This window comes from Oncorhynchus mykiss, chromosome 17 (genome assembly GCF_013265735.2).
Source record: "Oncorhynchus mykiss isolate Arlee chromosome 17, USDA_OmykA_1.1, whole genome shotgun sequence".
Lineage (NCBI taxonomy): Eukaryota > Metazoa > Chordata > Actinopteri > Salmoniformes > Salmonidae > Oncorhynchus > Oncorhynchus mykiss.
In genome coordinates, this window is record NC_048581.1 from 21,935,289 (window position 1) to 21,949,890 (window position 14,602).

General features: G+C 44.5%; 2 protein-coding genes across 3 annotated transcripts in view; one reads left to right on the top strand and one right to left on the bottom strand.

Moving 5' to 3' along the window:
• Window positions 1-14,602, top strand: part of LOC118940101 (keratin-associated protein 5-2-like) — a 53,639-nt gene that overhangs the window by 24,989 nt on the left and 14,048 nt on the right. The window contains exon 2 of the mRNA XM_036948349.1: window positions 1,466-1,600. Within this exon, the coding sequence (XP_036804244.1) occupies window positions 1,466-1,600 (135 nt within the window). The remainder of the gene's footprint in view (window positions 1-1,465; window positions 1,601-14,602) is intronic.
• On the bottom strand, window positions 10,727-13,508 carry LOC110511450 (bromodomain-containing protein DDB_G0280777-like). 2 transcript variants are annotated; one of them, XM_036949385.1, is made up of 4 exons: window positions 13,414-13,508; window positions 13,269-13,321; window positions 12,443-13,178; window positions 10,727-12,208 (listed from the first exon to the last, which is right to left on the bottom strand). In XM_036949385.1, the coding sequence occupies exons 1-4, from the start codon at window positions 13,440-13,442 to the stop codon at window positions 11,149-11,151; spliced, it is 1,878 nt and encodes a 625-aa protein (XP_036805280.1). In that variant the 5' UTR covers window positions 13,443-13,508; the 3' UTR covers window positions 10,727-11,148. The 2 variants fall into 2 exon arrangements, with proteins under 2 accessions (XP_036805280.1, XP_036805279.1); XM_036949384.1 differs by having other exon boundaries at window positions 10,727-13,178.

Below are 14,602 nucleotides of genomic sequence, written 5' to 3' on the forward strand. Positions count from 1 at the left end.
TTTTGTTTATATTAACTTCAGTTGCAGTGAAATGATAAAAATGCATCTTTAAATTGTCTTGGGAACAGGAGTGGATAAATATTTCTATCAGCCTCTCGTGTAATGCACGTGTAATCTGACACTTTTGCAAGCAGACAGCATTTCAATCACATTCAATACACACGCAAGACTAACTGAAGTTACCATTCTCAGCTTTCCATTTCCTTAAAATGTGTCAAAATGACATTTGGCACAGGACCAATGTTTCCACTGTGTTCTAGCATGCTACCTGGTCCTTAAATCATTTTACCTGTTAAGATTACTAATGCATTCATTCTATCAACGTAAGACATTTGTGAGCACTACTTTAGTCTTCTGTGGCAACAAGTTATGACAGAAGAGAAGCTGCATGTATTAAACTATAGTTCACAAATGACCTACCTTAAGTAAGCAGAAACTTGTCTAAATTAGGGGTGAAAGTAGCCGTTATGGTGGATCAAACTGAGCAAGTAGCCCACTTTAAATGAGTTTGACAGAGTCAGACAACCATGAGATGTGAAACGGAGCCTGCGCATACCACAAAAACAGAATTGAGGTTTACATGCCACAGTAGCCCATCTCCAGGGTACAAGCTTTCTCAGGTTTTGTAAAACAGGATTTGATGTATTTATTTTGTGTTGAAATGTAAACTTCAGTATCCCGAACGAAATATTGATGTCAGTGGCTTTAACGTAGAGCCAATCTAGGGATTTGTCAACCAGCAGCAAAGATAAAAAGTCATTATATATTTCAAATCCAAAAGAATAGGAACGGTGAACCACATTCCCTTTTACTACAAATTGCACTGGCAACCAACACTGTTCTCAACCAGCAAGCCAAAGGTAGACATTAAACACACAGTATTTCAAAACACAAGGAGGCACTTAAAGGTACAATATTTTATTGTTTTACAAGTAATGCAGGGTAGCATGAGCAGCAGCAACTCCCTGGCCAACACAAAAGCATACAGTGGAAGCTTAAAGTGTCAGCAACAGCTTGGAATTGGCATCTAAAGGATGAATCTACCATTGCAATTCTGTTGATAGATGATTAGTACAAATTATTTCAAAATCAGAACGCAAAGTGCAGGTGAGTGTAAAAGTTATACATTACATCCCAGTAGACGTTCCCTTGTGGCAGGGCTCCTTTAGCAGGTTGTGAGTTTTTAGCAGGTGGGGATATGGTTGGTTCAGAGATGCCAACGTCACTACAGTCCTTGAGAGTATCTCCGCTATCAAAATGGTATAACCTCCCCAGTGGTGTGGCAGGTTGTGGAGTAGACAGTTGTTCCATTCTCATACACACATTTGTAACATATATTGCGATAATAACTGACTGTTCAACGATGCTGCCTTGAACACTGCTGGAGCTGACACATTGAGTGCTTTCATTGTCACCATCAGACCCAAAATCCATGTTGCTTGAGGAGTTGGCCCTCCTGTTCAAGGCCTGTCGCTTCTGCCGAGGCAAGGGCGCCTGTCGCTTCTGCCGAGGCAAGGGCGCCTGTCGCTTCTGCCGAGGCAAGGGCGCCTGTCGCTTCTGCCGAGGCAAGGGCGCCTGTCGCTTCTGCCGAGGCAAGGGCGCCTGTCGCTTCTGCCGAGGCATTTGAGCCAAATTCCGCACCTGATGAGGTACCGTGGCCGGTTGCTTCAGCTAAGGTATTTGGGCCAGTCGTGACGCTTGCAGAGGCATTGTGGGTGGCCGCTTGCACGGCACTGTGGCCAGTTGGTTCCACTGCCGAGGCTATGTGGCCAGCTTCTTCACTTAAGGCATTTGGGCTAGTCGTGGCGCTTGATGAAGCATTGTGGCCAGTTGCTTCACCTAAGGCATTTGGGTCAGTCGTGACGCTTGATGAAGCATTGTGGCCAGTTGCTTCACCTAAGGCATTTGGGTCAGTCGTGGCGCTTGATGAAGCATTGTGGGTGGCTGCTTCTGAGGCACAGGATCCGGTTGCTCCACCTAAGGTATTTGGGCCAGTCGTGACGCTTGATGAAGCATTGTGGCCAGTTGCTTCACCTAAGGCATTTGGGTCAGTCGTGGCGCTTGATGAAGCATTGTGGGTGGCTGCTTCTGAGGCACGGGATCCGGTTGCTCCACCTAAGGTATTTGGGCCAGTCGTGACGCTTGATGAAGCATTGTGGCCAGTTGCTTCACCTAAGGCATTTGGGTCAGTCGTGGCGCTTGATGAAGCATTGTGGGTGGCTGCTTCTGAGGCACGGGATCCGGTTGCTCCACCTAAGGTATTTGGGCCAGTCGTGACGCTTGATGAAGCGTTGTGGCCAGTTGCTTCAAAGGTATTTTGGCCAGTAGCCACACCTGCCGAGGTATTTTGGGTGGCCGCTTGCACGGCACTGTGGCCAGTTGCTTCCGCTGCCGAGGCACTGTGGCCAGCTGCTTCACCTAAGGTATTTGGGCCAGTCGTGATGTTTGCAGAGGCATTGTGGGTGGCTGCTTCTGAGGCACGGGATCCGGTTGCTCCACCTAAGGTATTTGGGCCAGTCGTGACGCTTGCAGAGGCATTATGGGTGGCTGCTTCACCTGCCGAGGCACGGGAGCCGGTAGCTTCACCTGCCGAGGAACGGGAGCCGGTAGCTTCACCTGCATTGTGGCCAGTTCCTTTTAATTGATTTTGGGGAATATATCTATAATTACCTACGAAAGAAAAGAAAGTTACATATCGTAAAATGCCAGCATTTGAAGTTCTGCTATTTATACAGGTGTTACTTTTACTGAATTAAATGTGCAGAACAAAACACACCTTTAGGTGGAGGATAACAGGTTATCCCTCCAATTAGCAGGCAACAAATCCAAGAAATTCTAAATAAAAATAAAAACATCCTAGTCAGTTAAATACCTTTAAAACATGGAAGACAAGGGAATCAAACTAGAGCCATACAACTTACCTCAAAGACATTTCAAAACTCACAGCCATTTTTCTCATCAAATCCTCAGTATTCAGAACTAATGGTAGCCAGAAGCCTTACCAGGAGATCCCTGATATTGTATCTGATTGTCTTTTTTTGCTGCGCCTTACAAAGGAATCCTAGCCCCTTCTAATCTGGCTGGTTAATTAGGTACATCTGCAAGCCACTGAACATAATTTCCATTGGTCCAATTTCCCAATTGGGGTTAGGTGCGCTTGATTTCATTCAGCTGGTGTACTGGAGGGTTTGCGCATTCATGGACAAATCCAATGGTTTTAAAGAGTGAACTCTATCTACCCGGTGCACTGGGTGAGCTTAATCAAGTGCACCTTCATTTCATGCTAACTAAGATCCTGCCAGGGGCTTTTGCAGGTGCAACCTCAGTCGTCCGGTAGAAGTGTGTTGTGCAAAAGTATATTTTAGATTTTTCAAAGTAGCCTCACTTCGCCTTGATGACAGCTTTGCACACTCTTGGCATTCTCTCAACCAGCTTCATCTGGAATGCTTTTCCAATAGTCTTGAACCAGTTCCCACATGTGCTGAGCACTTGTTGGCTGCTTTTCCTTCACTCTATGGTCCAACTCATGCCAAAGCATCTCAATTGGGTTGAGGTCGGGTGATTGTGGAGGCCAGGTCATCTGATGCAGCCCTCCATCACTCTCCTTCTTGGCCAAATAGACCTTACACAGCCTGGAGATGTGTTGGGTCATTTGTCCTATTGAAAAACAAGCGATAGTCCCACTAAGCGCAAACCAGATGGGATGGCGTATAGCTACAGAATGTTGTGGTAGCCACTGTACCTTGAATTCTAAATAAGTCACAGACCGCGTCACCAGCAAAGCACCCCCACACCATCACACCTCATCCTCCATGCTTCATGGTGGGAACCAGACATGCGGAGATCATCCGTTCACCTACTCTGCATGACACAAAGAATGCATATACAATTTCATCCCGTATCATGAGTCTTTGGCCAAACAGGCAGTCGACTACAGCAGGCAAATGTGCTAATTTGTGTCAATGTTTGTGAATGAGTTCCATATGACACATTATGCTAGCTAAGCTTCCCTGCTAGTGCCTTGCTGGCTTCATCATTGGAACTTAAATGGATTCATTTAAGGTCTGAGTTCTCATAGTATGTAGTTAGATGATTTCACCAACAATACTTGGTTTAGAAAAATTGACTTGTTCTTATTTTTTTTATTTCGCCTTTATTTAATTAACCAGTTAGGCCAGTTGAGAACAAGTTCTCATTAACAACTGCGACCTGGCCAAGATAAAGCAAAGCAGTGCGACAAATACAACCACACAGATACACATGGGATAAACAAACGTACAGTCAATAACACAATAGAAAAATATGTATACAATGTGTGCAAATGAAGTAAGGAGGTACGGCAATAAATAGGCCAATAGTGGCAAAGTAATGACAATTTAGCAATTTACACTGGAGTGATAAGCAGTGGGGCAAAAAAGTATTTAGTCAGCCACCAATTGTGCAAGTTCTCCCACTTAAAAAGATGAGAGAGGCCTGTAATTTTCATCATAGGTACACTTCAACTATGACAGACAAAATGAGAAAACAAAATCCAGAAAATCACATTGTAGGATTTTAATGAACTTATTTGCAAATTATGGTGGAAAATAAGTATTTGGTCAATAACAAAAGTTTATCTCAATACTTTGTTATATACCCTTTGTTGGCAATGACAGAGGTCAAACGTTTTCTGTAAGTCTTCACAAGGTTTTCACACACTGTTGCTGGTATTTTGGCCCATTCCTCCATGCAGATCTCCTCTAGAGCAGTGATGTTTTGAGGCTGTTGCTGGGCAACACAGACTTTCAACTCCCTCCAAAGATTTTCTATGGGGTTGAGATTTGGAGACTGGCTAGGCCACTCCAGGACCTTGAAATGCTTCTTACAAAGCCACTGCTTCGTTGCCCGGGCGGTGTGTTTGGGATCATTGTCATGCCGAAAGACCCAGCCACGTTTCATTTTCAATGCCCTTGCTGATGGAAGGAGGTTTTCACTCAAAATCTCACGATACATGGCCCCATTCATTCTTTCCTTTTCAGTCGTCCTGGTCCCTTTGCAGAAAAACAGCCCCAAAGCATGATGTTTCCACCCCCATGCTTCACAGTAGGTATGGTGTTCTTTGGATGCAACTCAGCATTCTTTGTCCTCCAAACACGACAAGTTGAGTTTTTACCAAAAAGTTATATTTTGGTTTCATCTGACCATATGACATTCTCCCAATCTTCTTCTGGATCATCCAAATGCTCTCTAGCAAACTTCAGACGGGCCTGGACATGTACTGGCTTAAGCAGGTGGACACGTCTGGCACTGCAGGATTTGAGTCCCTGGCAGCGTAGTGTGTTACTGATGGTAGGCTTTGTTACTTTGGTCCCAGCTCACTGCAGGTCATTCACTAGGTCCCCCCGTGTGGTTCTGGGATTTTTGCTCACCGTTCTTGTGATCATTTTGACCCCACGGGGTGAGATCTTGCGTGGAGCCCCAGATCGAGGGAGATTATCAGTGGTCTTGTATGTCTTCCATTTCCTAATAATGGCTCCCACATTTGATTTCTTCAAACCAAGCTGCTTACCTATTGCAGATTCAGTCTTCCCAGCCTGGTGCAGTTCTACAATTGTGTTTCTGGTGTCCTTTGACAGCTCTTTGGTCTTGGCCCTAGTGGAGTTTGGAGTGTGACTGTTTGAGGTTGTGGACAGGTGTCTTTTATACTGATAACAAGTTCAAACAGGTGCCATTAATACAGGTAACGAGTGGAGGACAGAGGAGCCTCTTAAAGAAGAAGTTACAGGTCTGTGAGAGCCAAAAATCTTGCTTGTTTGTAGGTGACCAAATACTTATTTTCCACCATAATTTGCAAATAAATTCATTAAAAATCCTACAATGTGATTTTCTGGATTTTTTTTTTTTTTTTAAATACTGGTGTGCAAAAGAGCAGATAAACAAAAATAAATATGGAGATGAGGTGGGTAGTTGGTTGGATGGGCTATTTACAGATGGGCTGTGTACACCTGCAGCGATCGGTAGGCTGCTCTGACAGCCGACGCTTAAGTTAGTGAGGGAGACATAAGTCTCCAATTTGAGTGATTTTTGCAAATCGTTCCAGTCATTGGCAGCAGAGAACTGGAAGGAAAGGTGGCCAAAGGAGGTGTTGGCTTTGGGGATGACCAGTGAAATATACCTGCTGGAGCGCGTGCTAGGGGTGTGTGTTGCTATGGTGACCAGTGAGTTGAGATAAGGCGGAACTATACCTAGCAAAAACTTATAGATGACCTGGAGCCAGTGGGTTTGGCGACGAATATGTAGCGAGGACCAGCCAACGAGAGCATACATGTCGCAGTGGTTGGTAGTATATGGGTCTTTGGTGACAAAACGGATGGAATTTGCTGACGGCATCCAATTTGCTGAGTAGTGTGTTGGAGGCTATTTTGTAAATGACATCACTGAAGTCAAGGATCGGTAGGATAGTCAGTTTTACGAGGGCATGTTTGGCAGCATGAGTGAAGGAGGCTTTGTTGACGTTCTGTTGTCTGTTTGGGAATATCTTTGTTTATTGATAGGTTAAACCGTTCCAGGCATTGTAAAGATCAAGTACACTGAATCCACTTTTTAAGACCCTGTGGATCGATAAATGTACTTGAAGGAAGAATGAGCTATAGGTTAAAAATCTATTGACGCTCATGTGAATCAATATAGGAAAAAACAAAAAAAATCTATACATTTAAGCTAGAAATATCAGGTTTTTGCATGGGCTGCATCTTAATCCACTTTATCCGCCTGCCCATGTCGCCCTTCCGCATCTGGTGTACGGGGCCGAGCTACAGCTAAATTGTCAGACCATGTGACATAACTGAAATCCATCTTCTCACGAAAGCGTCTGTGGCGTCTGAACGGTTTGGCCTACAAACTATTATGACCACTATGGAAAGGGGAGACTCACAAACATGGTTCCGTTTTGCTCTACGACCCCAACAAGTTTCACATACTAATCTGAAGGTAACCCATACAAACTAATGGAAGTATGGAGGTAGTTGTGCCAACACCCATAAAGGGTTAAATATGTGCCATCACCTAGATATTGGACAGACTTCAAAACTTTGCCATTTATAAAAAATGTGTTATTCAATGTGTTTATGTGGGCTATAGTAGCAAAGGCACAATTCTATATTTTATCAAAACATTGCGATAAAATGTTGATACCTAAAGTGTCCCAAAGATTCATACAGCTAATTGATCATGGTTGAACGTTTAAAACAATTCCTTATGTTACGTCTGGATTGTCAACACCGTGTACAACTTATGCTTACATAACTACATCTAGAGCGTTGGACTAGTAACCGGAAGGTTGCAAGTTCAAATCCCAGATCTGACAAGGTACAAATCTGTCGTTCTGCCCCTGAACAGGCAGTTAACCCACTGTTCCTAGGCCGTCATTGAAAATAAGAATTTGTTCTTGACTTGCCTAGTTAAATAAAAGGTAAAATAAAAAATACAATTTAGCCGCAACAGTATTAATGGGGTCAGAAACTGATGTTGATTGATTAGGCCTGGCTCGCAGTCGGCGTTCCAATTCATCCCAAAGGTGTTCGATAGGGTTGAGGTCAAGGCTCTTCGCAGGCCCATCAAATTCTTCCACACCACTGTTTCTGTATGGACCTTGCGTTGTGCACAGGGGCATTGTCCTGCTGAAACGGCAAAGGGCCTTCCCCCAAACTGTTACCACAGTTGGAACCACAGAATTGTCTAGAATGTTACTGTACGCTGTAGCGTTAAGATTTCCTTTCACTGGAACAAAGCGGTCTTGCCCAAGCCATCAAAAACAGCCCGAGACCATTATTCCTCCAAACTTTAGTTGGCACTATGCAGTCGGGCAGGTAGCGTTCTCCTGGCATTCGCAAAACCCAGATTCGTCCTGCCCGATGGAGTGATCAGTCTCTCCAGAGAACTCACTTCCATTGCGATAGAGTCCAATGGCAGCGAGCTTTACACCAAGTGTTGTAACCGAGGACAGACGATTATGCGGTACAGCATTGTTCTGAGAGTTTGTGTGGCCTATCACATTAACTTATTTGACCGGGGTAACATTTGACAAACTGACTTGGAAAAGTGTCATCCTATGACTGTGCCACGTTGAAAGTCACTGAGCTCTTCAGTAAGGCTGCATGCATGGCTGTGTGCTCGATTTTATACGCAGGTCAGGACAAAATAGCCAAATCCAGTCATTTGAAAGGGTGTCAATATACACAAAATATGACCATGAGGAAGGTCTGACATTTCGCGACTTGACAACACTAATGTAGAGCCAATCTTTGAATAACCGGTAGCAAATGTAAACCCCAGATATTTGAAAACTGAGCCACATTCTCTTTTACTACAAACTGCACTGACAACCCACATTATCTGTTTGAAATCAGCAAGCACAGTGGGCACAGGAGAACCCTCAGTATTTCAATGACACATTTTTATTGATTCAATCATGCAAGAGTAGCAAGAGCACCGGCAACTTCCTGGTCAAAACAAAAGCATGACTAAAACCTGAAAGAAATTTAAAAAGTGTCAGCAACAAAATCTTATTTAATCAATTTGACATTAAAAGTCTCACCATCAGCTTCTAAAGGATGAGTCCAACATTAGATTCTTCTGTTGGCCGAAACATGGTTAGTTAAAAGGACTTCAAATTCAGAAAGCAAAGTGAAGATCAGATTAAAGTTGCACGATAACTTGTAGGATCCTTTACTAGTGGTGAGTATGTGCTTGGTTCAAATATGCCAACACTGTCATTGGGAGCTTTTCCACTCTTAACAATGTTCCCAGGAGTGTAGCGCGTTTGGGAGAAGACAGTTTTGCCATTCTCGTAGTGCGATTTGGAACTGTAGGAACGGATTGGGATGAGAACTGACTGTTCAACGATGCTGGCCGGAGAGCTACCATAACCACCATCTTTAGTGCTTCTGCTGAGACATGGGGCCAGTTGCTTCTGGAGCATTTGAACTACATGCCATAATTGCTGAGGCATGGGGTTCAGTTGGTTCCTTTAGAATAGGAGCTGGTGTCTTTTTAGATTGATAATTACCTAGGAACCAAGAGAATTCAACATAGTAAAATGCCATAATTTATTAAAGTTATCAGCACTATACAAAGTGTTATTTTAACTGAATGACTGTGTATAGCACAAACACATTTAGGTGGAGGATAGCAGGTCATCTCTCCAATTAACAGGCAACAAATCCAAGGAATATTTTTATCCTAGTCAGTTAACACAGTTAACACAGATGCCTGTGAAACCTGGAAGAGAATAGGAAACAAACTACAGCTAGTAGTGAACATGGCTGAGGTGCACCATGACCAGCTCTGAAACCAGATTGCATAGCGGAGAAGGTACGGTGGGATTCGATATGGTCGGTAATCTGTTTGTTGACTTGGCTTTCGAAGACCTTAGATGGCAGGGTAGGATAGATATGTCTGTAGCGATTTGGGTCTAGAGGATAGTGGACCAATCCAATGGTTTTGTAGAGTGAAATCTAACTAGCCATTGCATTGGGTGAGCTTAATCAAGTGCACCTTTTAATGCAGGCTAATGAAGTTCCTGCCAGGGCCTTTTGCAGGTGCAACCTCAGTGGTCCGGTAGAAATGTGTTGTGCAAAAAGGCTGCACACACACGAGATTGTGTCCAAAAATTCCATACTGTGACAAATTAAATGAAGTTGTCTGTTGACGTACGCTAGGCAAGAGATGGTCCAACAGCTAAGTGTAACTTCTTGTAGAAAATTCAATGCATATACAATTTCGTTCATGAGTCTGGCCAAACAGTCAACTACAACAGGCAAATGTCAAGTTGTCCCAAAGACCTGGGTGACATCTTATGCTAGCTAAACAGTCATGCTAGTGCCTACCAGCTTCCTCTTTGGAACTTAATGGATCCATTTAAGAGCTGAATTCTCATACTACGCAGTTAGATTAATAATTGGTTAAGAAAAATGTTCATGTTCGAAGACAGTCTGTACAGAATATATTTGTTAATTGATCGGTTAAACCGTTCCAGGCATCGTAAAAATCAAATACACCGAATCCATTTAATAGGAGTCTGTGGTACAAGAAATGGACAAGGAGGAATGGGCTACAGGGCAAGAGTATTGCGGCAGTCAAAGTAAAAGGCCCATCAAAATCCAGTTGAAGCTAGAACATTGAATGGGCTGCGTCTCAATACACTGCATCCGCCTGTCGCCCTTACGCATCTGCGGTGGACAGGGGCCGAGCTACAGTGGTGTTGGTTAGACACCCCAAAAATGCAGTCTCAAAAACATCTATAGCTTCAGAACGGTTTGGCCCACAAACTGACAATTATGGGAAATTGACTCCCGAACATAGTTACATTTCCCTCTATGACCCCACAATTGTAAGACAGGTAACCCATAGAAACAGAAGTATGGAGGTAGATGTGCCAACAGGGGTTGACGCATCTAAAAATAACATTTGAGCCATCAGCTAGATATGGAACAGACACTCCTAAACTGATTTGACTCTTTGCCATTTCTGGTATGGGCTATAGTATAAGGCCAAATGCAAGTTTGAAACCAAAAAGTCACTCAATTTAAGTAGCTAAATGAGCCATGGTCTGACCATATAAAAAACATTCCCTATGTCATCTTACTGACCAACAACTTAGACCTAGGTTGAAGACCGTCTCATTCTATACAATGCATGCCTACATCTAAGTATGAACATATGAAGAATGTCTGACAACTCACCCCTTGACAAATGCTCTTATGTAGACCCAAGCTTTTATTTTGAACAATCAGTAGCAAAGGTAAAAGATTAGAAAACCAAAGAATTAACTGAACAGTCATTTTTACTACAGACTGAACACCACCTGTTCTCAATTAGAAAGCAATGGACACGAGAACCATTATTTCAAAGAGACAAGGCATTTTTGAAAGTAAAATGGTTAATGTACTCCCTCTCTAGCGTAGCAAGAGCACCAGCAACTTCTTGGTCAAAACAAAAGCAGAAAGAAATGCAGTGTCAGCAACACAGAATGTTAAGTAACCAATGTCAAAAACAATTCTCACCATTAGCTTCTAGAGGATGAATCCATTACATTTTCCTGTTAAATATGGTTAGTACAAAGGACTTCAAATTCAGAGAGCAAAGATCAGAGCAGGTTAAAGTGAACCATTAGCTTGCAGAATCCTTCACTAGTGATGGATATACACTTGGTGCACCAGTACCAACAAAACTGTCCTTGGGCGCACTTCCACTGTCAACAGGGATAGCCTCCCTAGGAGTGTAGCGGGTTTGGGAGAAGACAGTTCTGCCATTCTCGTAGTGCGATTTGGAACTGTAGGAATAGATTGGGATGACACCCGACTGTCCAACGATGCTGGCCTGAGTGCTACTAGAGGCACCATCTTCAGTGCTTTCGTAGTGCTTCTGCTGAGACATTGGGGCCAGTTGCTTCTGGGGCATTTGAGCTACATGCCATAATTGCTGAGGCATGGGGGTCAGTTGGTGCTGTGGCATGGCAGTGTGTTGCTTCCGCTGCTGGGGCATTTGAGCTGGATACCTCACTTGCTGGGGTACGGCGGTCGGTTGCTCCTGCTGCTGGGGAAATTCAGCTGGATGCCACACTTGCTGAGGAATGGCGGTCGGTTCAATTTGCTGCTGAGGTTCAGCGGCCGGTTGCTTCTGCAGCTGGGGCTTTTGAGCTGGATACCATGGTTGCTGGGGCATGGTGGCCGGTTCCTTCTGCTGCTGAGGTTCAGCAGCCGGTTGCTTCTGCTGCTGGGGTTCAGTGGTTGGTTGGTTCTGGGGCATTTGAGCTGGATACCACACTTGCTGAGGTTGCTGGTGTATGGCGGTCAGTTCCTTCTGCGGTAAAAGCATTAGGGCTGGTTGCTTCTGCTGCTGGGGAAATTGAGCTGGATGCCACTCTTGAGGCATGGTGGTCAGTTCCTTCTGCCGCCGAGTTGCAGCTGCTTGTTGCTTCTGGACCATTTTAGCTGGATACCACACGTCATGAGGCTGCTGGGGAATGGGGGCCAGTTGCCACAATTGCTGATGCTTGGCAGCCGGTTGCTTATGCTGCTGGGGAATTTGAGCGGATTGCCTCAGTGGTGGAATGGCGGTCAGTTCCTTCTGCAGGTGACGCATAGGGACTGGTTGCTCCTGGGGAAATTTGGCTGGATGCCACTGAGGTTCAGCGGTTTGTTGCTTCTGGGGCATTTGAGCTGGATGCCACACTTGCTGGGGAATGGCAGTCAGTTGCTTCAGCAGCATTTGAGCTGGATGCAACACTTGCTGAGGTTGCTGGGTTATGGAGGCCGGTTCCTTCTGCTGCTGAGGTTCAGTAGCCGGTTGCTTCTGCAGCTGGGGCTTTTGAGCTGGATACCATGGTTGCTGGGGCATGGCGGTCAGTTCAATCTGCTCCTGAGGATCAGCGGCCAGTTGCTTCTGGGGCTTAGCTGGATACCACACTTGCTGGGGCATGGCAGTCAGTTGCTTCAGCAGCATTTGAGCTGGATGCAACACTTGCTGAGGTTGCTGGGTTATGGAGGCCGGTTCCTTCTGCTGCTGAGGTTCAGTAGCCAGTTGCTTTTGCTGCTGGGGCAATTGAGCTGGATGCCACACTTGCTGGTGCATGGTGGCCGGTTGCTTCTGCTGCATTTGAGCTGGATACCATGCTTTCTGGGGCATAGCTGTTGGTTGTTTCTGCGGTATAGGCATTGGAGCCGGTTGCTTCTGGGACATGGTGGTCAGTTCCGTCTGCTGCTGAGGACCAGTAGCTGGTTGCTTTTGCTGCTGAGGAATTTGAACTGGATACCACACTTGCTGAGGTAGCTGGGGTATGGAGGCCTGTTCCTTCTGAAGCTGAAGTTCAGTAACTGGTTGCTTCTGGGGCATTTGAGCTGGATACAACATTGATTGAAGCTGCTTAGGATAAAAGGCCGATAGCGTCTGCTGTTGGGTCATGGCGGCCGGTTGCTTTTCCTGCTGGGGCATTTGAGTTGGATACCACATTTTCTGAGGTGCCTGGGGCATGGGGGCCAGTTGCTTTTGCAGGATGGCTCCCAGATGTTTCTGTTGCTCTTCGGTCAGCTGCGCTTGCAATTGAGCTGTTGGAGAGTTGTAATTACCATATCCTTTAGACCTAAGTGGGCCTGTATAGAGCCATGCTGCATCAGAACCTGGTGCAGGATACCCATCACCTAGGTTAGATAAAGAAAAAAAGTAAAATGCCAGCCTTTGAAGTTATTGGTACCACAACTATTACTTGAAATTCATGTGTAGAAACTCACTTGATGTAGAACAGGTTATCCCGCCAATTAGCAGGCAACAAAGCCAAGAAACTCTTTAAAAAAAGAAAGTCTGTTATAAACAAAGCTACCTGTAACACTTGAAGTACAAGGGAAACAAACTAGAGCAATACTTTTAAAAACCTACCTGAAAGCGATTCCAATCATCACGGCCATTTTGCGCCTCAAAAGCTCCCCAGTAATCAGAAATAATGGCTGGTATAAGCCCTAGCATAATATTCCTGATGATGTATCTGGCAGGCTTTTTTGGTTGCTCCTTTTAAACAAATCCCAGACCCTTCTAATGGCATTGGCTAATTAAGGACAGCTGTTAGCCCCTGATCTACATTTGATTCCTAATTCCAAATTGACCCCTAAATCCTACACCCTGGCCTAAACACTTCTGTGCATCAGAAATGATTGAATAAGCAATATGGCAACAATTGCATCCAGCCTATCAGAAGGCAAGGTGATGCAATTACCATATTGCTATAACCTATCTAATCGTTTAAAATACCCATAAGTGACTAAGTGGTAGGTGTAGGGGCTAGGGGTTGATTTGGAATTCAGACATTTACTCAGGTGTGGTTGATTCTCTAATTGAATTCCTGACAGGTTTGACAGCCCTTACTCTAAAGCACGCTTCAAACTCATTACACGGAGGGCCAAGTGTCTGTGGGTTTTTGCTCCTTCCTTGTACTTGATTGCTGAATTAAGGCCACTAATTACTCCCCTCACCTACGGTAGTTGTCTAGGTCTTAAACAAAAACCTACAGACACTAGGCCCTCCATGGAATGAGTTTGACACCCCTGCTCTAATGTAGGAAACACATTTTGTCTTGGCACTTCATTGATCGGTTTAAATTATTGCTTGTACAAAATTCACTTGGTTCATTTGAAGATTAGAGGCTAAATGAGCAGTTAGGCACCATTATTTTACACATGCCTTCTTTTAAACCGTGTGTTTCATTCAGCATAGCAACAGTAGATGGTTAACATGTTTCAGTTGCACATAGTGCCACATCTTGGACAAATTCTGAATTCAGACAGACGCCAATTAAACACTCACATTATGCAAACACTGCACACACATATGCTTTAATTTTTCAGAGGCAAACATATAGTAGGGCTCGTTTGAGTGGTAAGGCTAAAGCAACTGACTGTAGACCAAAGTCAAGAAGTTAAGTCGGGAGAGGTGCATCTGCTACAACCGAAATTCGGATACTGTCGTTTTCCAACAGCAAGGCTCAGATCACCATGGCAGTGTTGCCATTGTTTATAAAAGGTTTCCTTTATAATGTCAAAAAAACATGTCTCCAACACCCACTCACAAACTG